At 40.6% G+C, this 27,478-nt stretch overlaps 1 protein-coding gene across 2 annotated transcripts; it reads left to right on the top strand.

The window, feature by feature from the left end:
- Positions 1–1,222: 1,222 nt before the first annotated feature.
- Positions 1,223–27,341, top strand: xrn2 (5'-3' exoribonuclease 2). Of its 2 annotated transcripts, XM_069514581.1 has the most exons (31): positions 1,223–1,458; positions 2,532–2,659; positions 2,757–2,868; positions 3,129–3,240; positions 3,353–3,411; positions 3,516–3,605; positions 3,838–3,910; positions 4,020–4,070; positions 4,242–4,399; positions 4,523–4,597; positions 4,717–4,850; positions 5,403–5,460; positions 5,556–5,663; positions 5,768–5,812; positions 5,946–6,089; positions 6,503–6,547; positions 7,659–7,750; positions 8,773–8,908; positions 11,690–11,797; positions 12,191–12,280; positions 12,487–12,559; positions 12,737–12,820; positions 12,965–13,062; positions 13,576–13,655; positions 13,743–13,799; positions 14,781–14,849; positions 15,178–15,306; positions 17,204–17,322; positions 23,046–23,106; positions 25,358–25,574; positions 26,983–27,341. In XM_069514581.1, exons 1-31 carry the CDS (start codon positions 1,384–1,386, stop codon positions 27,043–27,045), a joined length of 2,943 nt encoding a protein of 980 aa, XP_069370682.1. In that variant the 5' UTR covers positions 1,223–1,383; the 3' UTR covers positions 27,046–27,341. The 2 variants fall into 2 exon arrangements, with proteins under 2 accessions (XP_069370682.1, XP_069370683.1); XM_069514582.1 differs by lacking the exon at positions 6,503–6,547.
- The last annotated feature ends 137 nt before the right edge of the window (positions 27,342–27,478 follow it).

Genomic DNA, 27,478 nt, shown 5'->3' with positions numbered 1-27,478 from the left:
AGCTCATGGTTCTGTGGCTCCATCTCCGCTGTGTGGGGGATATTTCAACATGTAGGAGGTTTGAGTTGGAGCTTTTTCACGTCTGTGATTTGCATCTGATTTCCCTTCATCTGCTCAGTTTCTCTCCACAAACGCTGAAATGTCGGCTCCATTCTATCACCTGCAGCTCCAGCGTAAATGTTTATGGAAATGGCCCCGTCGGAGCGGGCCAAGTGTTTTCCATCAGCGGCTCTTTGCAGTAATAACACTGCAGTGTTGGTGTCAGATCCAGCCTGCATGAAGGGGGGAGGCTAATGCCCCCCCACCCACCCCCTCATCACCACCCCTGCTGAATAAAGCAGCGAGGAGCGGAGGGAAAAAATGTAATTCACCTTAAACGCGGCGCTGCAGGGTGGGAAGTGAGAGGGCATCTGTTCAGTGACGTTCTCCATTAAAGGAACATTATGTCAGATCAGATGTTGATGATGGACATTCAAACACGAGATGATTACGAGTCTGAAAACATCACACATTCAGTGGTTTACTGTTGAATACTGCATTTAACAAAATAGACAATGATGACAATAAATTGCTATAATAAAAAGCAAGAAGTTATTATTATTATTAGAATATGAATGTAATGATAGTACTGTGATCACAACAGCTCAATCAATGATGAATTTTTTAATCTACTTTGTGTTTGTTGTTTATTTTATTATATTTGGACAGATTCTTTTTTAAATGTATTGTAAGTTGCACTGTGTAAAGTAGCCTTATCACCTCAGTTTAACCTCTGTGGTCTGTTTTAGCCACTTTAATATCACAAAATGTAAATAATAATGATAATTACAATCATAATCCTCATGTCACTAATTATTTAGAGTCTAAAATACAAGTTACTTCATATTTAACATTTTGCGAAGATGAGGTAAAAAATACATTTCAGGTTAAATGAACAGGACTGATTCAGAGGAAATGGGAAAGTGCAGAGGAACCAATATATATTGTATGAAGCATGTTTCTGATTCATTTCTACTGGAGCTTAAAGGTTGAAAATACATCTTGTGTGGATTTTATAATTTTACAATGATACAAATGATTTGTTTTACCTTTATTTGGGGATTTTTATTGTAATTTTATGTAAATGTGTAGTTTTTTTTTTCTAATCCCTGCAGTGCCACTCCTCGCCGCTGGAGTCGCTGTGGATCAAGGCGTACTCCATGAAGCGCAACGGCGACAGTCCAGCGTGAACCGGAAGAGGAACACATCGGCCATGAGCAGTAGCATGTAGCTGCTGCGTTGCACTGAAAAACAACAAGTATCGTGTTTTAACTGAGCGATTTTAACTGTTTCATACAAGTTCATGTTTTTATAAACCGTCGGCTCAAAGATTCTTCACTGGAAATGGGAGTCCCGGCGTTTTTCCGATGGCTGAGCCGGAAATACGCGTCTATCATTGTTCACTGTGTGGAGGAGAAGGTACGTGTTAGCATGTTAGCTAGCAGCAGAGCCCGTTGAATTAACGCCGCGTGCGTTCACAGTTTGAACCGTTGAACTGTCTGAATGTTGTTTCTCTGGCGCTGATTTCTCTTCGACTCGTTTCGCGCTGAAGTTTCTGGCTCGTTCGCTTCTGAGAAGCAGCGGAAGTTCGTGGACTTCGGCGTGTAAACAAATGCGCTCCGAACTTTACACCATCACGTGCGGAGGCTGACACCGACGCGTTCTTTGCGTCTTGGTGTAATTTCAAGCTCCAGATATTAAACTTCATCTGCACTGGTTTTAAACTTGATTGGATTTATTTCTGTGTGTTTTACACCCTCAGATGAAAGTTGTGTGTTCTGTCTCTTGTGTTACGCTGTGATTGTCACTTCCAAACCACCGAGTTGTGTTGAATCTTACAACCCACGTGTTGTCAGAACAAACTAAACCTTTTGTTAAAGCGGTAAAAAGAAGTTTCAGTAGCCGCCACGTGTGTTGACTGATTTGCTGCTGATGCTATGTCCGGTTACAACGATTCATATTTTCACTGTTGATCATTTGGCCAAATCCATTTTCCCACAGAGCCGGATGATATCTTCAAGTTTGACCTGTGGATCAGTTAGGACTGGACAATATGTTCAATAATTATATCAAGATAAATGTATTTACCTTTCTGTTTGTTGTTTATCACAATATCTTACATTATTTCTTTCCATCTGAATGAAGGTTGTGGTTTTAAACTCTTTACGAGCAGAAATGGAAAAGATTAAATTACACCTCCTCACTGTGCTTGAACGATGCATTAGCATTTTATTTATACATATTGGTCGTATGTTATCATGAAAATTATATTGCAGTGATTATTGATATTCTGTTCCACGGCTCTAAGTTGATGAATGTTGTTTATCAAGTAATCAGTTTTATCTACTTATCGTGTCACACTATTGGTTGTGAGTCAAATGCATCAAGGTCCAGATGTTTCCTGACTTTAAGAACTTATTATTTTCAGAGAAGTTGATTGTGGCTGAACAGTGAGTAAATTTATGTATTTTCTTTTTTCTTCACCTCCACAGGGGAAAGAATGTAATGGAGTCCGTATTCCTGTTGATACAACCAAGCCCAACCCCAATGAGGTGGAGTTCGACAACTTGTACTTGGACATGAATGGGATCATTCACCCATGTACACATCCAGAAGACAAGTAAGCCAGATATTCAAATCAGTGCATGTCTCGATAACTAGAGCCCAGTCGACGTGGATTCTGTGGACAGTGAATAAAATGTCCAATATTTTAACAGACCTGCCCCCAAGAATGAAGATGAGATGATGGTCGCTATTTTCGAGTACATCGACCGCCTGTTTAATATCGTGCGGCCCCGGAGAGTTCTTTACATGGCCATCGATGGAGTGGTGAGTAACTCAGGACCACAAACTTGCCGTTTAGATTATGACTCCTTTTCCCACCAGTTTTTTAATCAGTCACCTATTTTCGTGTGGACAAAAATAGATTGTAGAGACAAAGTTGCATTCGCCAATTGTCATTTTTACTTCACTGCTGGTTTTCTCGTTCATCTCTCCCAATAAATAAAGAATAATCAGATTTTATCCTTTTTAATAAAGAGGAAATGTATGATAAGCTTTACGGGAACTTTGCTTTGATGTCTTTACAGGCTCCACGTGCCAAAATGAACCAGCAGCGCTCTCGACGTTTTCGTGCCTCTAAAGAAGGCGTGGAGTTGGCAGACGAGAAGCATCGCATGAGGGAGGAGATCATCAATAATGGTGTGTGTTTCAAATCTTTCAGCACGTTCTTCACATTCTATACTGAATACAAACGTTATTTTGGGTAATATTGTTTCGTCACCTCACTTCATTTTTTATTGCTCTTCTTCAGGAGGTTATCTTCCACCTGAGGAGATTAAGGAGAGATTTGACAGCAACTGCATCACCCCAGTAAGTTTGCTACATTCTTCTCTTCACAAGCAGATGTTATTTATTTTTAGCTTTTTTTTTTCTCTGTGAATAACTTGTTATGGAATTAATTCTTCTTTCTCTAGGGAACAGAGTTTATGGACAACCTGGCGCAGTGTCTCCGATACTACGTCGCAGACAGACTCAGCAATGATCCAGGATGGAAGAACGTCACAGTGAGTGAAACTGCTGCTCAGGATCTCAGACAGAAACATTACCAGAAGTTTCTTGTTGTTTTCAAGAATTTTATAAATACAACAGTTCATCAGAACCACAGAAACTGTGATAAAGAAGTAACTTCCATTTTTTTAACTTGATGATATGTTTTTGTTTGGAGCTCGTGGCTGTTGACATGTTGTACTCTGGTTACGTGTCGATGTAGAAAGTCACTGTCTGTTTCTGCCCCAGGTCATCTTGTCTGACGCCAGTGTTCCAGGCGAAGGTGAACACAAGATCATGGACTACATCAGGAGGCAGAGAGGTGCGGCTCCCTTAACACACATTAAAGCACATTTCATGTAGCAGCACACAGACACACACACACACAGTCAGAAACATCATTAACTAATGTTTGTGATTCACTTTCACAGCTCAACCCAACCACGACCCCAACACACACCACTGCCTGTGTGGAGCCGATGGTGAGGCTTTAAATCCACAGTCTGAAATGTAGAATAAGAGGAAATAAAAAACATTCACCTTGTGTAACGTTACAGTAAAATAACTTCAGTATTTACAGAGAGAAGTAAACTGGTCTCATTGTTCATTACTACTTAAAAAGTTGCGTCTTTCTTCATGTTGTCACCGATCAGCTGACCTGATCATGTTGGGCCTGGCCACACACGAGCCAAACTTCACCATCATCAGAGAGGAGTTCAAACCCAACAAGCCGCGGCCCTGTGCACTCTGCAATCAGATGGGTCACGAAATCAAGGACTGTCAGGGGACGGCCAGAGAGAAGAAGGGAGAGGTGAGGATTCAGACGTGTTGGACTGCTGCTTCTTAACGAATATTACACACACACACACACACACACACGTGCGTTTATAAAGTCAGAGCAAGAGTAAAAATATAAAAACCATTTCTCTTTCAGCACGATGAATTTGCTGACACTATGCCGGTGTCTGAGCAGGAGTTCATCTTCATCAGACTGTGTGTGCTGCGGGAGGTTGGTTCACTAGTTTATGTATCTTTGTGAATCTTCTTATTTCATAAAGTAAACGAGCAGCTGTTTGTCCAGAACCAAAATCTAAAACCTACTTAATTTCCACCCTTTCTTGTTTTCAGTACCTCGCCAGAGAGCTGACCATGGCCAGTCTGCCATTTCCCTTCGACTTTGAGAGGAGTGTCGACGACTGGGTTTTCATGTGCTTCTTTGTTGGTAACGACTTTCTGCCTCATCTGCCGTCCTTAGAAATCAGGTGAGCTTCAGGACGAGTCTTTGTGCCTAGAATTAGTTTGAATGTTGGAAAATGTGGAAGCGGTTATGTCAGTTGGTTAAGATCGATCTAAAATCAAAACTATTATTTAAAACATTCAGTTATTATTTCTACAGTTACAGGATTTTTTTTCTCTTTGTCTCATCTCAATTATTCCAACTTCCCTGTGGCAGCGGCAGCTTTCTTTTAGCTTCACAAAAACCGGGTTAATTGGACGGTTGTGTTGCTTCATACAGTGCAGGTGTTTTCTCTACTGGCTCTATAGAAAACAGCTTTATTACTCACTGTCACTGTAATCCTCCCACCACTTCACTTTAACCTCTGACACCGATCAGCCTGAAGTCCGGTGGAGAGGGTCAGACTCTCGTCTTTATTTTTCACAAAGATGAAACGTTGGTTGATTACCTGATGCAGCCAAATTTCTCGCTGCCGTTGAAGATAAATTGCTGTTTGGTTTCAGCTCAATTTCCCGTCCTGATTAACCGTTTCAATCTACACTGAATGACCCGACTTGAATTATCCTCTGTGTTACAGAGAGGGAGCCATTGATCGGCTGGTCAACATCTACAAAGACGTTGTGCACAAAACAGGAGTGAGTATCATCACTAATCTGAGTTTTGCAAACAGGCAGAACAGAAACTGCATAAAGAGAAATGTAGGACACTGCTGAACAAATTTATTTTGTAGGGCTACCTGACGCACAACGGCTACGTCAACCTGGAGCGAGTAGAGCTGATCATGCAGGCGGTGGGCGTTGCCGAGGACAACATCTTCAAGAAACGCAAAGAGGACGATGTGAGATTTCACCATCGTTAGATTAGGTTTTATAAAAGATAACAGCTGATCCACCGGAGTCCAGATAAAGAGTGCAAATGTTTTCATCTTCTTCTGTCTTGTAGGAAGGCTTCAAGAGAAGAATGAAAGAGAAACGAAAGAGGATGAAGGTGCGTAAAACTGTAGTCAAGCTTCAACACTGACATAAATTTTACTGATAATATAAACCTGCAGGAAGCTTTATACAGATCGTGATTGCCTGTGTACTGAATTGTCAGAGGTGTCTCTTGTGTTTCTCTTAAGGCGGAGCAGCGTGGTCCCGCCTACATGACCACCGGCCAGTTTGCCCCACAGGCCCTGGGGCGAAGAGACCGACCCGATACCGTTCAAAACGCACGTCACCAGGCCTACGACATGAGAATGCAGAACAGGGAGCAACCCAACAAGGTACGACTAACTACAGGTTACATTTATGAATGAATAGTTTATGTTCAAACAAACCTTTTGTGTTGTAACAATGAGTTTTTAAAGCTGTTGTCCAGTTACACGTTCTATCGGATGATTTCATCACATCAGACCTCGAGCACAATTTAACATGTGATGTCATGTTTTTTTAGAATAAAGGACTAGATGGTGAATATCTCTTGTACGTTTGAAGGTCTCCTGCACAATTTAACTACCAGTAGATGTTAGCAGGTCGGCCAGAAGACGTTAGGGACAAAACCTCAGTTGTGCTTCTTAGCGTCATCAAGTGTTTTGGCCTTGTTATACAGGCTGAACTCGAGGGTACACTGAGGCTAACGGTAAATCTGACGATAAAAGAAAAAACGGTCACAATAGGTGTTTCTGTTTTCCTCCAGGATGCTGCTCAGTCTCTGAAGGCCATGATGAGGAATGGAGGCAACGTAAGTTCTTGGTGAAATGAAGAACTAGAGTGGCACTCGATTGAGCTCATATCCCAAAAGTCCCTCAAAATCTTAGTTTGGACACATTTCACATGTAAGATTCACATAAACTCCTGAAACCACATTATCTCAGCTACACGTTGGTGCTTGTTGCAGGTTTGCAGCCCTTTTTTTATTTACTGTCACATTTAACCACAGTCAAGGCTTGTGTTTGACATTTCTCAGAACTGAACAAAAACCTGAAGCATGTAATTGTTTTACACCTGAAGGGGGCGAGCTTCTTAAACATGTCAGTGAACTGTGCTCAGAGTATTTTCTTTGTTGGTTATTAGAGGACGATTGAGCTAATTTTGCTTTTACACCAATTGATTTTTTGTGTTAAGTGAAACGTTTTAAGGTCTTTGATCGATGCAGCATGTAGGAAATAGAATCCATTCATTCTTTCACACTTCAACTTTCCTTCAGACGATTTCATCTCCCACCTTGAAAATTGTCCCTCAAGCGATTCACGTTTTACACACCGTCACCTTTTCTTATGGATATTTCAGGTTTGACAGTATTTGTGTTTGGGCGACCTGTTTGAATGTGGATGCTGCCTTCAGCTCAGTTCAAGGTCATGTTTCTATTTAATGTGAATCTTAAGCTGTTGAATTCTCTGTGTGGGTATAGTGTTAAATAAATCTGCACACAACAGGAGTCCATGTATTAGCACATGAATGAAAGAAACCAAAGGTTAAGTAGTCAAGGCAGTGGTTTGTATTCATCTATTTTCTGCTCTCGATCAGATTCCTTCATAGAAACATGTTTTATACACACGGCAGCTGCATCAGACAGGAGATACAGATCCATAAGTATATGGACAGAGTTATTATCCTAATTTGTCTTTGTACACAACCACAATGGATTTGAAAGAAAGACTTCAAGGGGTTTAACAAAAACCTTTGTCATAATGAAATCTTAGGATCGGCTGTTTCATCGGTTTTGGAATTTTTCTTTTACTGTTTAGGATTGTTATCGTCTTTACTCTTTGAGCAATACTCGTAGTTTTCATGTCATGTCAATGTTTGTGTGTAATCAATTCGTCTCCTAAATGTCTCGTCGCCCTGTCCAGTCCTCTGCAGGACCCAGTGACGGAGACAGCAGGGGAGTGAAGAGGAAAGCTGAGGACAGCGACAGCGAGCCAGAGCCTGAAGACAACGTCAGGTAAATCTGAATGAGGGGTTCACAATGGAGGCTGGGAGAATAAGTGGAGGAGCTGATGTTTACATTGCAAGATGGACGTGTTGGACTTTTTATCACCTTCAAAGTTTGTCAGTTGTCATCATTTGACTTTTAGAAGGACTCTAGCGATCACTATATTCACTCCATTGTAAGGTTTATTTACATTGATGTAGAAATATCCAACACCAGCAACGTGGCTTACATCTGAATTAATCCTGATCACATTAATGTACAGAATAAAGCAGCAGAACAAATTACACAGAAAAATGGAAAGTCAAGTTCTTTACCCATTTACTGATAAAAATCAAACAAGAGAAAAACATTCACGCATTTACTAAACCATGATAAACATTCTCTGACCCCGAACAACCAAATCAACAGAAACAATCAGCCGTTAATGAGACGGATCCACTTTGATTGTGTTCATATTGAGAAGCTGTTGTTAATAGTGAATCTTAACAGATCAGCTTCAGTCGCTGAGGAAGGCCTTAAATAACAGAAGCTAAGATTCATTAATGTCTCAGTGCTGCAGGACAAGCTGTTTAACTCTGTGCCACCTCCCGTACACACACACACACACACACACACACACACACCCCTCTGCACGTGATTAATATGGAAAGCAGCAACATTCGAGTAAATTCCTCTGTGACGCACTTGTCAAAGCTGCTAAATCCATCGGGCTAAATTGGTATTCATGGAGGCTTTCCTCTCAGGAGTTAGCGCTCCCCGCGGGCCGCTCTGAGGATCCACAGCACAGATGCTGGACGGCCTTGATTATGTGTGCATAAAATCTACCAAGAAGTCAAAGCCATTAAACTATTCCAGGAAGTTTCAGCCTTCACTCAGTTGTTTTAATGTGTAATTTAGATTTATTTACAACATAACCTCTAATGTAAATAGGAACAATTAAATGTCTGTAATGTTGAAGCCAGCGTTAACATCGTCAAATCCTGCTGAGCAACAAACCTATGACAGCTTGACCATGTCCTCCTGTGCTGCAGGTTGTGGGAGGACGGCTGGAAGCAGAGATACTACAAGACCAAGTTTGACGTGGAAGTTACAGATGATGATTTCAGGAAGAGGGTGGTGAAGTCGTACGTGGAGGGTCTCTGCTGGGTGCTGCGCTACTATTACCAGGTATGTCCACGCACCACGAAGACCCACACCTGTGTTTCATTGTGATTCCTGCTGCCCCGAATACTCACACAGAGCTCAAGGTGTCATAGAAAATGTCTCCTCTGGTAGTTTCTATAGAAAATGTCTCTTCTCACTTTATAACGTCAGTAAACTTTGTCCTCAGGAGTTTTTGTCTCAGTCTCTAGTTTCAAGTCGTCTTCAAACGGCTGATGTTCATTTATCAATTATGATCATTTAGAGTCAAACGGACCAGAAAGCACTGGGTGTGTTGGGGGTGGTTACCACAGAGTGATTGACAGCTTGTACCATCCAAATGGTGGCAGGTGTAGGTGGGCACATTCGCAAGCGCTCAGTCAGGCTCCACCCCCTGCTCCACCAAATATGGTTTCTTCTGGTTTAAAAAAAAAACTAAATGGCGCTGAACACAATGTCGGCCTGGAGGCTTCAGAACAGCAGCTCACAAACTACTGCATGAAGTCACGGTTCATATTCCAAACAGGCGACCAAAACAAAGAAACTCACTTAAAGAAATATTGACCAAACACATTTAATGGTTGATTTAAAGTGTTTTTGAGGCAGCAACAGTTTTTGTCTTTTTCTAAAAAGTCAAGAACTCCTTATTGTGGAGTGCTTCACCCTCATATTCCTCCCAACAGTCTCACATCTCCAGTTACTGTTTGCAGTGTGATTATACTCTAAATCATTTTGCTGTTGTAAAATATTGATCTTTATCTTGAAATGAAATAATCAGCTGTGGGCCCTCTCCAGAAGAGCCGGGGCGTCTCAGGCTGAGCCGGTGGGATTTGTTCGGGCTGATTGTGCTCTCAGTGTGTTCACGCTCTGCGTTGACTCCGCACGCTCGCCAATCCAAAGCCCGTCTCATGGGGCCGCTCTGGATGAATTCATTAGCGGGCCCTCGACGGACCGCGGGACGTGTCTGCTCTCTGCTGCCGCACATTCACGCTTCTGTCCGCCATCGCAGAGTTATGATCAAACACACCTCATCAAATGATCCAGGAACAGAGAGCAGGGTTCATCCAAAACACAAAAAAGAGCCAGAGGGAGAGAGTCACACTTTGTTTCTGCGTCCCAGATCTTCAGATTTGTTTTATCTGGTTATTCATCTTTTACAGTAAAACTTTACAATAGTTTTACTGTGTCTCTCCGTCCGTCCCCCATTGATTTATCGTTTGGCCGAGAAATCGGACGATTTGAGTTTTTCACAGGTCGGTATCAGCGTTTCTGTTGCAGGGAGATAAACTTTTATTTTACAGAATTAAAAAAGTGATAAGATTTAGAAATGTATTTACAATTTACGTTGAGAAATGATTAGTTTTCTCTCATTCAAGTTCTATTTATTTGGTTACATTTGTGTTATTAAAAAAAAAAATATATCAGCTGATATATCTCTGTCCAAGAAATGTTTTACATGGTCAGGTAATTTTCTATTTTTCTGACATTTTATGAACAGTTTATTTTCTAACTGACGAGAGAAATCCTGAACCAGGCTTGTTTATTTACTCATAATAATATCTCACGGTCACAACTTTTTTTCTTTGTGCGTTTTTATTCAACAACAGTAAATATATATAATTTCTTTGTCCCGGTTCGTGGTCTTTGACCCTCGCCAGCCACAGTCACAAATGAGTTTCTCATCGAGACAAAACACGTCGTCATATTACCATAAATGATCTGTGCGATTATTTTAATGCGGAGACCGGAGCCTCCTCCACCTTTTATTATGGTAAAGTCCCATATTATCATTTGAATGACCATCTTTGATAATAGAGTGTTGGGCTTTGAAAGGACATTGGTTGAGATGTGAAGATTGGTGGATTTATTAGAGGACCGCCTCAGAGGTGGATTGTGGGAAGTGAAGGTCGTTCTTTGGTGTGAGGCGTGTTTGCTCAGGAAGGATAAGTGGTCAAAATGCTGGATCTGCAGGGTTAGATTTTTTTAAATACACACACATATATGTATATGTGTATGTATATATATATATATACACATATATATATATCCCTCCAATATAAACATTTAAAAACATTTGAAAGTGTAGCGACAACAGATGGAGATTACATTTTGTCGTCGCTGCAGGACTTTTACATTGGAACACACCGTGCGATCGGGATTCAGGCTCGTTAAGGTTTCTAAATGTCAGATTGGATTTTAAGATTTGTACGGCAGTGGAAGTTTCGTGAGAAAAAAGGGCAAAGAAAATCTTTTTTCATTCCATTTCCTCATCGTGTTTTAATGTTTGTTTTTGTGTCCAGCTTCTTAGTCTGGAAGTCTATCACTTAAAATGACCTGTAGCAAAAACAGAAGAGCGCTGAGTCTGCAGCAGCCTCCACCAATGAAACGTTGAATGAAATGATTAAACTCAACTGAAACCACATCAGTTCATTCTTATTTATATTTTCTCACTCTGGTTTCGAGCTGTGCCTGATGTTGGTTTGTTAATTGTGGTGATTTGTCACTTTGCCGTTTTATATCATTGTCCAAACCCAAAACATATTTCTGGCTCATTTTTTCACATTACATTTTAACTTTAATTCAACTTATTACTTCATTTTATTTATCTGTTGACGTAAAGACATCTCTCCTGTCACTCACGAAGCTGCTTCGTCTCAGAACAATGTATTGAAAAAGCCTCTGTGTTTCATAATTGTTTAGAGTGGAACAGATATGAACTGATAATGAGGAGTTGTCGGTGAAACTTGGAAACATGTTTCGGTGAGTCTGTGGATCAGGGTCAGTGATTGTTTCTGTGCTGCTCTGCAGGGCTGTGCCTCCTGGAAGTGGTACTTCCCCTTCCATTATGCCCCGTTCGCCTCCGACTTCAAAGACATCAAAGACATGTTCACCGATTTCGAGAAGGACACGAAACCGGTAAGAAGACCGCCTCTCTCTTCACTGCCTGTTTCTCTTCTTCTCTTTCTTCGTCTCTTCACATTGAAGGTTTGGTGTTTGTTTGTTTTTGATTTTTCAAAACATACTGAAGGTGTTGCACCCGTTCGTTCACTTGACTTCAGGTCGTTTAGTGTCATGAAGCCATGACAGCTGAAAACCTTCAGGATAGAGAGATCACAACAGAATCTTTATATGTAAAGGATCGACTGGTGAAGTTAAAAAGAGTTTATCGCATCGACAGATGATTCAGGATATTCTGAAGTAATAATCTTTTCACATCACGTCAAATCTGCTGTTTATTTAATTATTCTTTTTCATTTAGGTTTTATTCTTGACGTGAGTGTGTTAATAACTCGTGTTGTTTATCTGCAGTTTAAGCCACTGGAGCAACTGATGGGAGTGTTTCCTGCTGCCAGCGGCAACTTCCTGCCTCTAACATGGCGGAGTCTTATGAGCAACCCGGTAAGAAAGATGATGTGCAGAAAGATATCTCTTGTAAAAGTCTTAAAGGTCTATTAAATGGATCAGATCTGCAAAGAATCTGATGCACAATTAAAGTAAGATTTTTAAAAAACGGATCATTTACTAACTTCTCCAAAGTCAAATAAGCTCCTCATCTTCTTCCAAGTCAACTCTTCATCTTCTTTTAAACTCTTCTTTTGACACAGGATTCTTCCATCATCGATTTCTACCCCGACGACTTTGCCATCGATCTCAACGGCAAGAAATACGCTTGGCAAGGTGAGTCTCCGTCCTGCTGAATGAATCCAGAGCTGGGTCAAGATACTAGTGACTGACGTTTGTGGGAACTATTGTTTCTCTATAGAACGAATGTCAGGTCTTGACCTTCTACGTAAAGTGTCTTGAGATAATGTGTATTGTGATTTGGCGCTATTCAAATAAAGTTTAATTTTCAAGGTGTGGCCTTGTTACCTTTTGTGGACGAACGTCGGTTGAGGGCGGCTCTGGCTGACGTCTACCCGGACCTCACACCGGAGGAAGGTGAGCAGCACTGAGCCGACATCATAAGAGACATGATCCAATTTGTTTTTCAGTCTTTTCTCTTCCTTTGTTTGAAGGTCACTCATCTTTCCTTTCCAGTGAACTGTATAAATTCTTCTCATCGCTGTCTCTTCTCTGTTGCAGTGAAAAGAAACAGCCTGGGAAGCGACGTGTTGTTTCTCAGCAAATCTCACCCGCTCTTCGACTTCATCCACGAACTTTACCGCACAGAAGCTCGGGAGGTAACAAGACTCCAACGCATTAGATCCAGAACATTCTCACATTGAACACACACACACACACACACACACACACACACAAACACACACACACACACACACACACACACACACACACACACACACACACAGTCAGCTGCTTTGTCAACACTTTTCTGTAATAAGTTTTCTTTTGTGGTTCTTTGAGATCTGGTGAAAACATCTGCATCACTCGCTCTGTCACTCTGCTGCAGATGTGTCCTGTGCTTTCGCAGGTGTTGTCTCAGTTGGATTTTGTCGTGTTGATTATGCATCTGTGAAGTGTTTGATGTTTATTTTTACTCGCTGGGTAAAAACTTTGTAATAATCGAAAAGCATCAGATCGACAGCAGGAAGTAAATCTTCCAACATTTCAGATTTGAGTCAACTTTTACTACTTTCACTTCAAAAAAAGAAATCACTAATATTATGAGGTGCAACAACAATTATCTGTCACCATGTCGCACTGGATCCAGACTGTAGCTCTGTCTCCTTCAGGGCACTGAGATCCCTGCAGAGCTGTGTCATGGAATCCAAGGTGAATTAAATCTTGATGACAACCCGATTCTACCAGATAAGTAAGAAACGCCTCTTTATTCTCTTTGTTTTACAATTTCTCTCAATGTTTTCAACAAACGACTTATTTCTTCATATTTATTCTCCAGCATAGTGACGTCGCCCATCCCGATGCTGCGGGACATTTCACAGAACAGTTCAATCGGGTAAGAACTGTCGATCTGTCAGACTGTAATTAAAGATGGACGACACAGCTCCCAAATCTAAAGGCAAACCCTCATGATAACCCCCTGGTGGCTGGCTGCTGTATAGGTCTTAAACACAGCCTTCTCCATGTTAGCGGACATGGACCAAACAAATAAAAGTACACATTAAATAAATTTTTCTGAAAGATGCTTTCTGTCATTGACGGTAGTTCTTATCACATAAATATATATTATATTATTATATTATATTATAAAGGTGTTATAAAAACATTAAAGCACAAGATGGTGACACGTGTAACATGATCTTAAATTGATTGTCAAAGAAAATGTAAAACATTCTTAAACTGTTATACATTTATTGCCTTTTTTAATTTAAATATATATCAATGTTTTTTTCCACATGTTTAATCTTGACTGATCAGTAAAGGAATAATTGTAAATGTATTTCAGTGTACGACTGAGCATCATTGCCATTTCAAGCTCGTTGCTGAGTTTAATTATCTTAATTATTTAATGAATCTTTTATTCACACAATCTGCAGATTTAGTCTCAGCTGACAAATTGTAAATAAACATAACAAACCTCCACATGCAGCTTAAATAACAGTGCAGGGGGTTGACTGAATAATAAATATACACATACATGTAATTTATGTAAACAAACTATTCCAGTCACTGATACAGTCTCATTCATGCTTTCACCGTGCAGCTGCAGAGCAGATTAGTTTTAGACACATTCGGCATCGTGCTGTGTATCTTTCATCACAACACCAGTGTTCAGTTTTCTGAGGCTGATGAGATGTTCAGGAACATGTAGAAACCACCGCCCTCATCTCAGAACAGTCCACGAGGCTAAACATCTCAAACTTAGGACCTCTGTGTGGAAGGGGAGGTTTTTCCCCTCTTAAATGTCTTTTTATTTAAAACACGTGAGCTAATAAAACTCTTGACTCACTGAAAATGAATTTCCTCTTGTTTCCAGAGTGAAGTACAAGGACCCGCAGTTCGCAGATGGCTTCGTGTTCAAGGCGGTCCTCCTGCCTGAAGCCAAGTGAGAGATTTTTCCTGCTTATCTCAAAAAAGCTTCTTGAAACATTCAAGACTTCTTACTTTCAGGTTTTTTTTACACTCTTCATCATTATAGGAGCAGTTTAGGTTTATTGTTGTTCTGTTGTTTTCCTGTCTGTCCAACATTAAATGCCCCAAAAGACAAAATAATAACCACTGAGTGTGACCCACAATGATTTCATTATTGAAACTGCTCTTTTTATATAAAGTCTTCTGATATGAGATTTATAATCAGTGATTATTCACTAGATTGCCAGCCTTCAGTTTGTGCACAACCAACTTTAACTGTGATTATGTTTGCTGCTCCTCAGGCTCCCCAACAAGGTCCTGAAACCAGGCGACTGGGAGAGAGGGAACAGGGAACCGTGGCGACCGCAGCTCGGCTTCAACCCAAACAGGCATCAGGCTCACCTGGACCAGTCGTCCTTCAGAGCTCTGGGGTGAGTTTATTCATCTGCGTTTACTATAACAACCATTAGAACACAGAAGATTCATATCTTTGCACACACAGGGTCTGAATTTCTGTTGTTAATCTCAGACTAGTTAAGATGCAGAGTGAGTAAATTGTTTCAGTGTTGTAGTTTAATTGGTCTCTGCATCGACTTGAATAAAGAATCATCTCCAACACAAACAATCTGTAAATATTGAAATTACTTCCTTTGTCACGTCATCAGCCTCATGTTATGTTTTATTTTGAAAGTCACAGAAGGTGGCAGGTCTGTTGCTCTTAACGTACGTGATTTTTTTTCATTTGGATCAAAAGACAAACGTCTAAAACTCAACAAACACACACATTCATGGCTTCAGAGGATTACATTGACTTGCATTAGAGACACAATCGGTCCAACCTGTAAAAATGACTCATACATGTATGAAAAGGCCCAAACGAACACTGTAAGCATCGCTCCCCCGCCTGATTCTCGGCCAAGAAAAACCCTGAGGTTCTGGTGAAGAATTTAAAAATGTGTTTAAATGTTTGATCCCTCCCCCCCCAACGTTCCCCATTAACCAGCCGTCCTTGATTATGATCGGAGCTCTCTCCTCCACACATTGATATTATCATTAAGGAAATGTGAATAATTGAACATCTGGCTCCGTCCGACTGTAGCGTGTTGGGGAATTAATTATGCACAGATTTGAAAGAACGCAACAAATTCCAATTTATTTCTTTTTCTCCTGATAAACCAAGTCGGATCAGTAAATCAGGCAGTTATGTGCCTTGATGGGGCCAAACAGGCAGCTGCTGGGAGGACGGTGAGCACACAATCCTGGAGGAAATTGTTGAGCAGATTGTTTTTTTTGGTTTTGATTTTAAATCAAATAGCATGTGTTGTACAGAGCGTTAGGGCCGCAGCCTGATTACTGCTACACAAAATAGTGTAGATTCTATCATCTAGCTGCAGGACTGACGTAAGTTGAGCTGTTCTGGTTATTAATCATTTAAGGGAGTTTATGACGATGGGAATGTTGCTGCAGTTTTGTGTTTTTCTAGTAATAACTGACGCCTGATCAATCTGATGTCTCCAGATTCTTAGAAAATCTTAAATGACACAACAATGGTCGCAAAATTGGGTCTGGACATTTTCTAGACAGTTTCACGTGTGAAGCAGCAGATCGTCCGACTCGTTCACAACAACGGGACGTGTGGGGAACATTCAAGCGAGGGGTGGAGCCTGTAGTAACGGACTTCAGTTCATGTCTGAACTGTAGATCATTTAAAACCAGAGTTTACCTCCATCATTCAGCAGGAAACCTTTAAAAAAAAATATAGAATTCTAAACAGATTTTAGTGGATTTAGTCCAGCAACAGCTCGTCTGGTTCAGGAAGCAGAGGATCATGGGTAATGTCCAGTGTTCATGAAAACCACTTCATCACTGGGACATGGAGACCGACAGAGTTAATCACCACGTGTGGCTGCAGAAGGCGTGGTTGCTCAGTAACAGTTACATGATGTTGCTTTAATATTTTATTCTTAACGTTCATTGTTTGTTCCTAAATTAGCAACAAGCTAATTGAAAAATGTATTTATTAAGCCTTGAGCACTCCGACGCTCATCATCAGGACAGTGAGGATGCGACTTGATTGAATCAACTTTAATCCCCTTTTGATTGAAATAGTAAATATTGATTTGCGCTCGGAGGAATAACAGAAGACAGTTAACGAATATGAAACAAACAAAACTCTTCTCAAGAGAAGGTCGATACCGTCAGTTGTCTTAAGTGTTCTGAAGTCGCTCTGTTCCAATGACTCCTCTACCCTGACGACTTCTCAGAGGTAATGAGCATGGTTGTACACAAACATTAGATTTTACAGCTCAGCTTCTTGTCTCCCTGCAGTCACAGCCTGAACAGAAACCAGCGCGGTGGAGGACAGTACAGCAGCGCGCCGCCACCCAACAGCTACCAGCGAGGAAACTACCGTCCCCCACACAGCGGCGGCCACCAGCCTTTCCAACGTAAGAACACACACACGAGGCCACATCCACACTAATATGTTGAATACAAGAGTGTCTGGCTTTGTACTGGCCTGGTGGTTAATTCACGTTCCATAGAACCATGATACCTGCTGGTTCAGTTACCGGGGGGGTTGTTTGTGATGTTGTCGCCCTCACGCTCCCACAGCATCAGATGAAAGCAAAGCACCCTCACGACTTGACTGTTTTGAAGTGTCATATTTGAGATTTGGTGTTTTTATCCCCCCCCCCTCCCCCGTGCCCTCCGCTATCTGAGCGCTGTAACAAAAGGCTTTTGTCGACATTAACAATCGCAGCCACACGCTGTTGACACCTCACTTCATTTCATCTCAGTTCACCAACAAACCCAGAGGTGAAAAAGAAACGAGATGAAAGTTTTGTTTAAAAAGTAAGTGGACGTACTCACGACGAACTGTCACGTTCAAGGTCACAGAGGAAGCGTGATTCAACGCTGTAACCTCGTGCTGAACAATGCTGCTCGTAACATCAGTCCTCTTAGATTCAACGTTCCATTCATGAGGTAGAAGGACATTTTCAATAAGAAACTCTGAAGCAACAGAAAAGTCACCGTGAACCTCCGGTGTCCTTTGGATAACGTCTCAAAGTATTTTTTGCTTCCAAATACCACAGAAACCCAAATACATTGACGTGACATGTTGTTGCATCGTATATGTTGGACTCTCACAATTGTTCATCCACTTAGATTTGTCTTTATTCCTCAATGACCCTGGAGGAAGCACAGGGACGCCGTCAAAAGAGAAAATACGACGAGCGGTTTTTGTTCTGCCTTGAAGAGCTAATCCAGTGTCATATAGAATAAAGTGAATTAATAAAGAATAAAACATTTTAACAGTTGCTTCTACAATCAAACTCAGGAGGATCTATGAGCTCTGTTGTATTTACAAGGTCGAATCCTCCAGATCAAACAGATGACTTATTATCTTCAAACTAACTTCTCTCAACGTTTTGTATGAAGTGAAACTTAGAGACAGTTTTACAGTTTGGTCTTTACCATCGGCCGTCATGTTTGTAGATATGCTTCAACCGTAGACTGAATATAAACATGGACGTAGACTCCGGGTCCAGAAAGTGAAACCAATGTCGAACTTCCTTAAAATCAGCAGGGGGCGACTCCACTGGTAGTTTGACTCCACCTCTCACTTTATCAAGTCAGTAAACTTTGTCCTCAGGAGTTAATGTCTCTAGTGTCAAGTCTTCTTCAAACAGCTGATGTTCATTTATCAATGAAGATCATTTAGAGTCAAACGGACCAGAAAGAACCAGATGTGTTGGGGGGTGGATACCACAGTGTGATTGACAGCTTGTACCGTCCAGTGGGTGCAGGTGTAGGTGGGCGTCGGTTACTAAGATGGCGCTGGAGAAAATGTCAAAGTAACGGCAGCTAACAAACCAGTGGATCACGTGACGGAGGGTTGATGAACAATTATCATCACCTGCTGCCAATGTTCTCACATTGATTGTTCCATTTACAAAAGAAGACGAAATTAAATTAAAGTAAAATGTAAATTTCAGTTTTATATGATTCCAAAGTTTGTGTGTTCATGATGTGTTCATGGTTTGAACGACTCGTCACACACGGAGGTAGAATCTCTCTCCCAGCTCCTCATCACGCTCTGCTCAGCCTCCTGCTCCTCTGCCAGCTCTCCTCCAGTTTGACTTTCATGTGCCAATTTGCAAGCAGATGAATAATCTCTTCTACCCGCTGATGGCGTGCGGGGGAGTCGTGGCCACTGTGGTGGCACTTGATGCAAATGGGGGCTGGGGGCTCCTCCAGATTGCAGCAGCACCTCCCCTGGCCTCTGCCGCTCGTTCTTAATGTTAAACTTGCCAATTAGTCGTTCAGGACGTTCTCTTTTTTAATCTCACTCGCTCTGTGTTTTTCCCACCGTTCATGAGGAAGTAGTTATTTTAATAAATGGGAATCAGTGCAAATCTCCAACGTGGCCCAGCTGTGATTCTCCGCCTGGTGACAGAGGATGATTTTTATTTGATCAACTCAAGTACCTGGAACAGAAACGTGTCAGTGTCTCAGTTATCGTTGATATTTTGATTTGATTTCTGATGATTTCTGTCCATTTAAAGTTCTGAACCTTTGACTTGTTCCATCAGTGACGACTGTCGAGAGCTCAGTTTTGGTTTAAATGAAAATTTATCTGGGAAAATTATTCAACATTTGAACAAAATGGGTTTAACATTGACCGACTTTAATTTTGTGATTATCAGGAGAAGTCGGCCTCGTCCTGCTGCAGGAGGCCTGAGACTTCGCTTTTGTCCACATTGCACTTTCTCAGGGCCGGTCCTCTGCTCGGTCAGTAATCACCTCAGGCTTTGCTGCTCTGGGCTTTTGTGATTTTTGTAGCGGGGGGGGGGTTGGTTGCTGATTAGCATTGTGGGAGACCGAAGCCGGTAATGAGACTGTCGAGTGGCTCCGCTGGACACAGTGGCCCCTCTGATGAAAGCGTCCGGGAAGATCCCATTTGATTGGGTGTGTGATGCGCTCTGAAGAGGGTTGAAACCAAAGTTAACTTTGTCCTTTGACGGCGCAGCTACCTCCTGCGGTGATGTGTCAACACGCTGCCTCAGAAACACGCTGCGGGGCTTTGTGCGCCGAGGCCGGACCAGCTGGTGTTTAATAACCAGCCGGGAGTCTCTGCTGGTGGCCATTATTGTCTTTACACGCAGTGACACCAAATTTTAACCAGGGCAGCAAAGTAACGGTTCGGTGCCACGACCACAGTGGTTGATAAGCCTCAAAGTCTTCAGCCACTTGAGAGTAACAACTGCACATAACACACTGACTGACTGATGAGGACACGTCACACACGTCGTCTCAGTGACAACGACATATTTTACCTCTCTGCCGTCAAATGTCTTATTCACAGTATTTACATGTTTAAAGTTTTTTAAAAGTGAAATCATGTTCTGATCAAGAGACGGTTGTTGTTGTTTCTCACAGCAGATTAATTCACAGGTGGTTTAGTTTCACTTTGCTTGTTCAGTGTGAAAACTCTCAAACTGATTTAATCTCAGAAAATACTTTAAATGGCGTAAAGAAGGTTTTAAAACAACCATAAGTCAGTCGCTCGTTATCAACTAGCTCCAGACTGATTCATCGGATATGAGTCGTTCAGTATCAACGTTTGTTTGTCGATATTTAAACTTTTATTTTACAGAATAAATAATGCTCATTATTATTATATTTCAAGAAAAGGTTGTCTGAAGATTTTTTTACCAAACTGAATCTGTCTACAACATTTAATCCTCTGTCACAGTCGTAGCTCTTTTTTTAATTCGGTCATTGTTTTTATAAATGCAGAGTTCTCGTAGAATTCTCCTGCTGGTTACGTATGAAGTTAAACTTCGATGCCTTTAAAAAGTTTGGCTGTAATGAAACCGACTGAACAAAGAAAGGCTCTGATTAATTTCAAAGATCTGAACCTTTTCTAAAATTGATTATTGATTTGTGAGTCACGAGAAGCGTTGGAAGCTGATGAAGTTTTGTTGGTCGTCTTTGTCCAGCAGACAGAGGACGTACTGTCCTGCCTCTGTTGTCGGACCTGAGCCGACTGGACGGGAGCTGAGTCAAATAGTCGCTGAACTAATTGAAAAGAGGTGGAGAGAGACGTTTAGTTGTTTGTAATCCAGGCGTTAATACAGTGGACACAGCGTCTTTTAAGGATTTAAAGCGTAATCCTTTGTTGGCTTTTGTCCGGCGCAGACTGGAGGTCTATACACTTTCAGATCATTGTTAATTAAGGAGATTGACAGGTGTCCACTTGTAATTCTGTCTTTTGAGTCATTGCTGCCGACGAGGAAAAGAAGACCAGAACGTTGCAGAGTTATAATTGGAGCCCGACTGGGTGGTCCACTTAAAGTTTGTTGGCAGAGGAGATAATCAAACATGAAAACTGAATGACAAAAACAAAATGTAATGTGGCGACAGCAGTCTGCCTGCTGGATGCTAAGTGTGTGATTTTAGTCGTTTCAGCAGAAAGCTACTGGAATATTTCCCTCTTGACTTCCTGCTACTTTTTAAATGTTTAGTTTGATCGTGTGTTTTAATGATTGTTAGTTTGAAAATGATTCTGAAAAGTCCTCGAGCATCTCATAAATAGGTTTCCTATATTAATAATGTGATAAATGTAGAATCTTTTATCAGTTGGTTCAACTTGATGGATTCTCCTGATCTTTGGTTTTAAGATTAAATTACTCAATAACAACATTTGATGTAAATTAAGAGATCGACATTAATATAGAGATTTTCTCTTTTTTAATTTGCTAATGCTAACGAGCAACGAATAAACACATCGAAGGAAGAATTTACAAATGATAGACGTCAGCACAGACGATATGTTCTCAGTTATAATCCAATAATAAACTTTGTTAATTTGTGGAAATAGAATTGATCAGGTTTTGTGTTTGTTATGTTGTTATATTAGCGTGTTAGCCGTGTCTGTTCTGAACCTGCCTGTTTGACCGGTGATGACTCACAGTTGCTGCTGCTGCGGAGCGTCGGTCCCGTTTATTTAATTCAAGTTTATTAGTATTGAACGTATCATGTGTCCAAATCGCTCCAGATTCCAAACTGTACAAGTCTGGACCCTCGATACACGTGAGTCATGAGATGAGAGCGGTTCTCCAGATATGGACGACAGTTACAGAGAGAGATTGTTGATTTATTAGTAGAGACACTGATCCACAATTATTATTATTATTTCCTCCTCAGAAATCCAGAATCCATGTTGTTGAACTCCTTCAGTCTAAAACCCAAAGATAAAGAAAACCAATAAATATTTTATTCGAGAACCTGCAACAAATTTTCATCAATTTCCAAAATATTTCTCAGTTTAATCAATAAATTGACTCTTTAATGATAAAAATCATTATTTCATGAGCTGCTGTGAATTCTTCCTGGTTTTTAAATCACATTTTCACTCCTGCGTCTCGTCAGGTTTGTTGATATGAACCTCCAGGTCCTTTTCACGTCACCCTTCACCCACCCTGAGCCCAGCCACTCAGCGGGCCTGCCCCTATAAACAAACAAGTCCGCAGCTCGCAGCTGGTCATCGCCTTGGCAACAGTGAATCTGGAAGAAGCTGTTCGCTCCTCTTTTTTTATTTTTTTTTTAAGTGTGTCTTTGTGAAGGGCTCGCAGCGATGGAACCGCGGTACTTGAGGCGTCCACAATGCTGCCGGCTGAATGCTTATTTCATTTTCTGAACAAAAATGCAAATGTGGCGCTGCCGCTCTCTGCGTCCCACCTCCCTCTCCACCTCCACAGGCCGGTGTGATTTGACGTCTGAAAGAACTTAATTTTCTCATGACAACGGATTTGTTCTGTATCCATGACAAAAATGAAACAGTTGGTATTTTTTCTTTCTTCTTTTAATCTCGGAGGTTACGGCCGACGTGAATGGGGTTAATTAGTCTCAGAGTTTAATGTCAAATCTGCAGTTTCGGCTTCTAAACAGTCACGTGTGAGGATTTCTTGAGGTTTCATCGCAGAAAATGTGGATCAGATTCTATGAAAATGAAACTTTTCTTCTTGAAGTAAAACAAAAGAAAATGCATCTTGAACCTCATCCTCCTTCCTGCTGCGTTGAAACAAGCTGCTTCTTTAGAGAAATAAAAGAAGGAGAAACTTTAAACTTGGCTCCTCAACATGTCGTCTTTTGTTCTGTGCAGATTCCAGGCAGAACAGTTTGCTGGGAGCGCCTCCCTCCTCGTACCAGTCCCAGTATCCAAGGTGAGTCGACAGGTTTGTTTCAGGTCTGATGAGAAGAAAAGTTCACGGTTAACGTGTCAACATTCACCTCTGAGGTTCAGCTCCTCGTGTGAGATGTTGGAAATAAACACAGATTTTAAATTATATCAGTTAACTTGTTGAATTTATCGTATAAATGTCGTTTTTTTAATGAAACTCAGCCTCTTTCCCTCCGTTTCCTTCTGCTATGTGTCTTTTGGCGACGGCAGGTAGAGCTCCTGTGAATTAAACATGTCGAGAAGCTGCTCTGTGGTTATTTTAGCTCATCTCCATTTAAATCCCTCCACAGATTTCCTGCCTTTTTACTCGAGCACTCTGCCTTCCTCTGTCGAGAGGCTTTACTGCCGCCACCGCTGCTGAATTAAGATTTTTCCCTGTCGCTTTAAAGCAGATTTCTCTCGAGGAGGTTTGTGCAACTTAATGAGGCAGCACTAATGCTGTCGGAGGCTGCGGCGTTAACCGCCCGGCGGCCGCGGAGTCCGCACAGACCAGCCATTGATTGTGGCTCCAGGCCTCTACAAAGTCCTAATCAGGTTCTGTGGTTCAACTTTTCAGGCCCATTGTGGCTCCGTGTCACCTCAGGTCAGTAGTTATTAGCAGCGACTGAACACAGTTTCTTTAGCAGCTCAGGAGCGGAGCAGATGAAATGCAGGAGGAACTTGGAGAGTGGGGATTATGGATTCCAGCGCTCGGTTAAGTCCGGCTCTGGTCCGAGTGTGACATGGTTCAGTAATGAGGGATGGGGCGGCCGCTCTCACTTCTTTGTTACCGAGAAGAGACTTTTAATATCAGCGTTGGGTTGACACATTGTCCGGTGGCGGTTTGGAGGGCCTCTGCGCGTCGGCTCAACGCCGGCTCCCACGGACGCAGCGCGCCCGTCTCATTTGAGGGACGAGGGTGATCCCGAACATATGTGAATATGGTTCATTTCATACTCTGCTCTTTGATGTGCGTGGACGAGCGCTCATCTCTGAGGAGAGGACGTTTTATCTCTTTGAGAGTTCGATCCCTCGGCAAACGCAAGTCGATGGGGATTTTAGGGAGGTCACCTCGGAGCAGAATGAAGAGCCACTTCAGGAAGTTCCACATTTTTATCTCCAGTTTGTTTTGAATCTGAACTCAGAAACTAAATAAAACTTTTTGATTTTATTTTTTTAAAACAAACAAAAGCTCGGAACAGATGAAAAATTGAATAATTTTAATGAAGTGAATTAAAGTTAAACACTTCCTGATTTAAATAAATCACACTGAATGTTTTTATTCTTTTTTTTTTACAGTTTATTATAATGATTTTTTTAAACTTCAATTTATTTTCTGATTGTTTCAAGAAATAGATTTTAAAATTCTCAGTTTCCAAAAACAAGACAAATTCTTTTTTTGATATAAAGAAACATACGTTTATTAATTTAGAAAATAATTAGTCGATTAACAAAAATGATCAGCAGCTTCTCTGAAAATCATTTTGGGTTATTTTTTATTTAAGCTTCTCATTTATTCAAGAAGCTTAAATAAAAAATAACTCTAAATTATATTTTCTAGTTTCCACAGTTTTCAATGATCAGTATTTTTGGGTTTGAGTCTGTTTATCGTGATCATTTAAAACTTTTCTAACAATCATTGATCAAACTATTAATGATTCATCAAATGTTCTATTGATGATAATAATAATAATAATAATAAGAGACAACTTTAGTTGTTAAAACTGTTGAAATCAAAGCCACAGAAAGAGGATCTCAGTGTTTTTATTGTTTTGGTTCAAAACAGCAGAAACAAGATTTAGATCCAGATCATTTTTTTATTTTCAATAAGTGATTGTTGGGCTTTTCTTTGTTTTGTGAGAAACTTATTTATTTATTTATTTCCTTCACAATAAATGATTTTAAGATCATAACTTGAAAATAGAGTTTTTATTGTTATTATTATTTTCTTGACAACAGTTTTAGATTTTGAATTAAAGCAAACAGAGTAAAAATGTAATAAACTTTGATGAAGCTGTTTAATGACTTCAACTTGACACTGCAACGCTTTGATTCTCTGTTTCTTAACGAGAGCCTGATTGACTGTGATGTTTCACTTTGAAGATCAGCTTCTTGTCTCCATATCTTTAAATCCACTTCAGACCCAAACTCGGCCTGAGGCTCAAAGAACGGGAAGTTTTTTTGAAAACATGTTTCAGGACCTTGAGTCGCTGCTTCTCTGAGTCGTGACGGGTTTGATGTGTTCTCGTCTCCAGGAACCAGCAGCAGCAGCAGCAGCAGTCCTACAGTGGAGGCGGGGGGGGTCATGGCTGGGATCGGAATATGCAGTCACAGCAGTCGGCGTACCAGCAGAACATGAACCGCGGGCGGGGAGGCGGCGGTGGCGGCGGCCAGGGCAGCTACCAGCAGCAGTACGATAATCGCAGAGAGGACTGGCAGGATCGCAGGAACAACTGGGGGCAACAGCAACAGGTACAGAACTTCACCTCTGTCACTTCCTCTGACGTCACAACTGTGGGTTCCAAAATATGAAAACATGGCTACGTGGGCGGAGCTAGGGTTTCTGATTGGTCAGGTTGTAATTTTACAACTAAAAGTTTCGTAAAAACGACTTAAGAACTTCAGTTCTTCAGAAAAAGTCTTTTAACTTCCTGTTGGGTTTTATTTCTCAAGCTGTCCATCATGAAACACAAGCCTCCGATTGGCTGTCGATTCCTGATGTCACAGAAAATTTGAATTTTCACTTCGTCTTGTGTTTTTGGAGATTAATTAATTAATTAATTAATTAATTAATTTAGGGATTGTAAAAATAAAACAAAAGGCCTGGAAACGACCAACGATTTAAAACGTGAAGCTGAACCAACAAATATTACATTTCATAAACGTCTCAAACGATAAATCTTCTGTCACAAAATCCTTCATCTGCAAAAATGATTTTGGTGTTTGTGAATATGAAGAGGCAGAATTTTTATTTGTATTAGACACAGAAACTCCAATAAAACCCAACAGAGTCATTTAACCACATGTACTCGTCCTTTCATACTTTGATTTTGAAACGCAGATTATTTAGCATTTTGTCAACTTTCAAAACTTTCCCTGGTTTTGTTTCCTCAGTTAGAAGATTCATCATTTGAGTTCGTGTCAGATTCTTAATTCTGCAAACGAACGGTTCCACACATTAATCTGAACTCGTGTGTTTCTCTTCGGTTCGGACTCAGAATAAACTTCAGACGTTTCAGTTTAATTTAATCTAAAACTTCTGAATCCGTTTTTAATTTTATCATTGAAACCTGTGGTGCAGACGCATTAAAGGGTCAGTTCACAGTTTCAGAACATCTCGTCTCTATCCGTCTGCTGAGTTTTATTTTGTCTTTTAGCAGCAGCATCGATGTTCCTCTGAATTATCCACAGACGTATTTATTCAGTGTTTTCAATCAGTGCTATTTAATTTAGTTTGCTTCCTTTTCTTTTTTGGTTTGTATTTTTTTTATTATTTATTTATTTTGTACTGAAGCTGCTTCCAAACACATTCTCTAAATAGGATTTAAGTTTTTCTTCATGTTTTAATGTCTGAATTCATGAAACTCACTTGAGGCGTGAAAAGTTTGGAAATGAATAAAGCCACAAAAAAAAAAATTTTTCCTTTGAGAGCAGAAAAAAATATTGTTCATTTAAATTCTTGTGTTTTTAGGCCATGGATTTAAATATTTGGATATTAAAATACATTGGACATATGAAATCCTTCCTGCAACAACACAAATGGAATAAAATTAATTTTCCCTTTCTAATAAATGTACAAAACTTTTTTATTTATCATCATGTGGAGCGGTTTATTATTCAACGGCTGAATTTCTCTAACTTTCTTGTTTTTGTGTTTCAGGGCCAAGGCTCCGGCAGAGGTTACCCTCCCCCTCCTCCCTCCAGAAGACAAAACTGGAATTAGATATAGGAATAACGATGGACTGTGACGGGGCGGGGACGGGAACATTTTTAGGAGAACTTTTTTTTTTCGTTTTATTGACTTGTACAATTGTTTTTCTGTTTTCTTTTTATTCTACTTTCAAAAACAACTTGTTGTGTAACTTGTGATTTTTAAGGTAAACCACATGTAAAACCTAATACAAGTGAGTCGAGGACAAAGTGTCCTGCTGTGTTTAATTTTGAGAGAAATCTCCAAACAGTCCATGTGTTTTACCAAGAGATAAAAAAAAAACCTGATGAAATAAAAGAACAACATGATGAAGGGATTTTATTTGTTTAGGAAAATAAGCTGTTTTAATTCTAAAAGAGAGAAACTCAGATTTAAATCAATCTCTTTAGAGTTTTTACAGGTTTAACTGCAGCAGATTTTACTTCAGGATATTTGAGGCCTTTTT

This window comes from Paralichthys olivaceus, chromosome 19 (assembly GCF_024713975.1).
Source record: "Paralichthys olivaceus isolate ysfri-2021 chromosome 19, ASM2471397v2, whole genome shotgun sequence".
NCBI lineage: Eukaryota > Metazoa > Chordata > Actinopteri > Pleuronectiformes > Paralichthyidae > Paralichthys > Paralichthys olivaceus.
This window is presented reverse-complemented; position numbering and strand designations above follow the sequence as displayed.

Bases quoted from the DNA above. Each gene is read 5' to 3' on its own strand.
- xrn2 (XM_069514581.1), top strand. From the start codon at position 1,384: ATGGGAGTCCCGGCGTTTTTCCGATGGCTGAGCCGGAAATACGCGTCT. The intron at 3,241-3,352 runs GTGTGTGTTTCA...GCTCTTCTTCAG, and splicing joins GGAGGAGATCATCAATAATG to GAGGTTATCTTCCACCTGAG. The intron at 13,656-13,742 runs GTAAGAAACGCC...TTTATTCTCCAG, and splicing joins AACCCGATTCTACCAGATAA to CATAGTGACGTCGCCCATCC.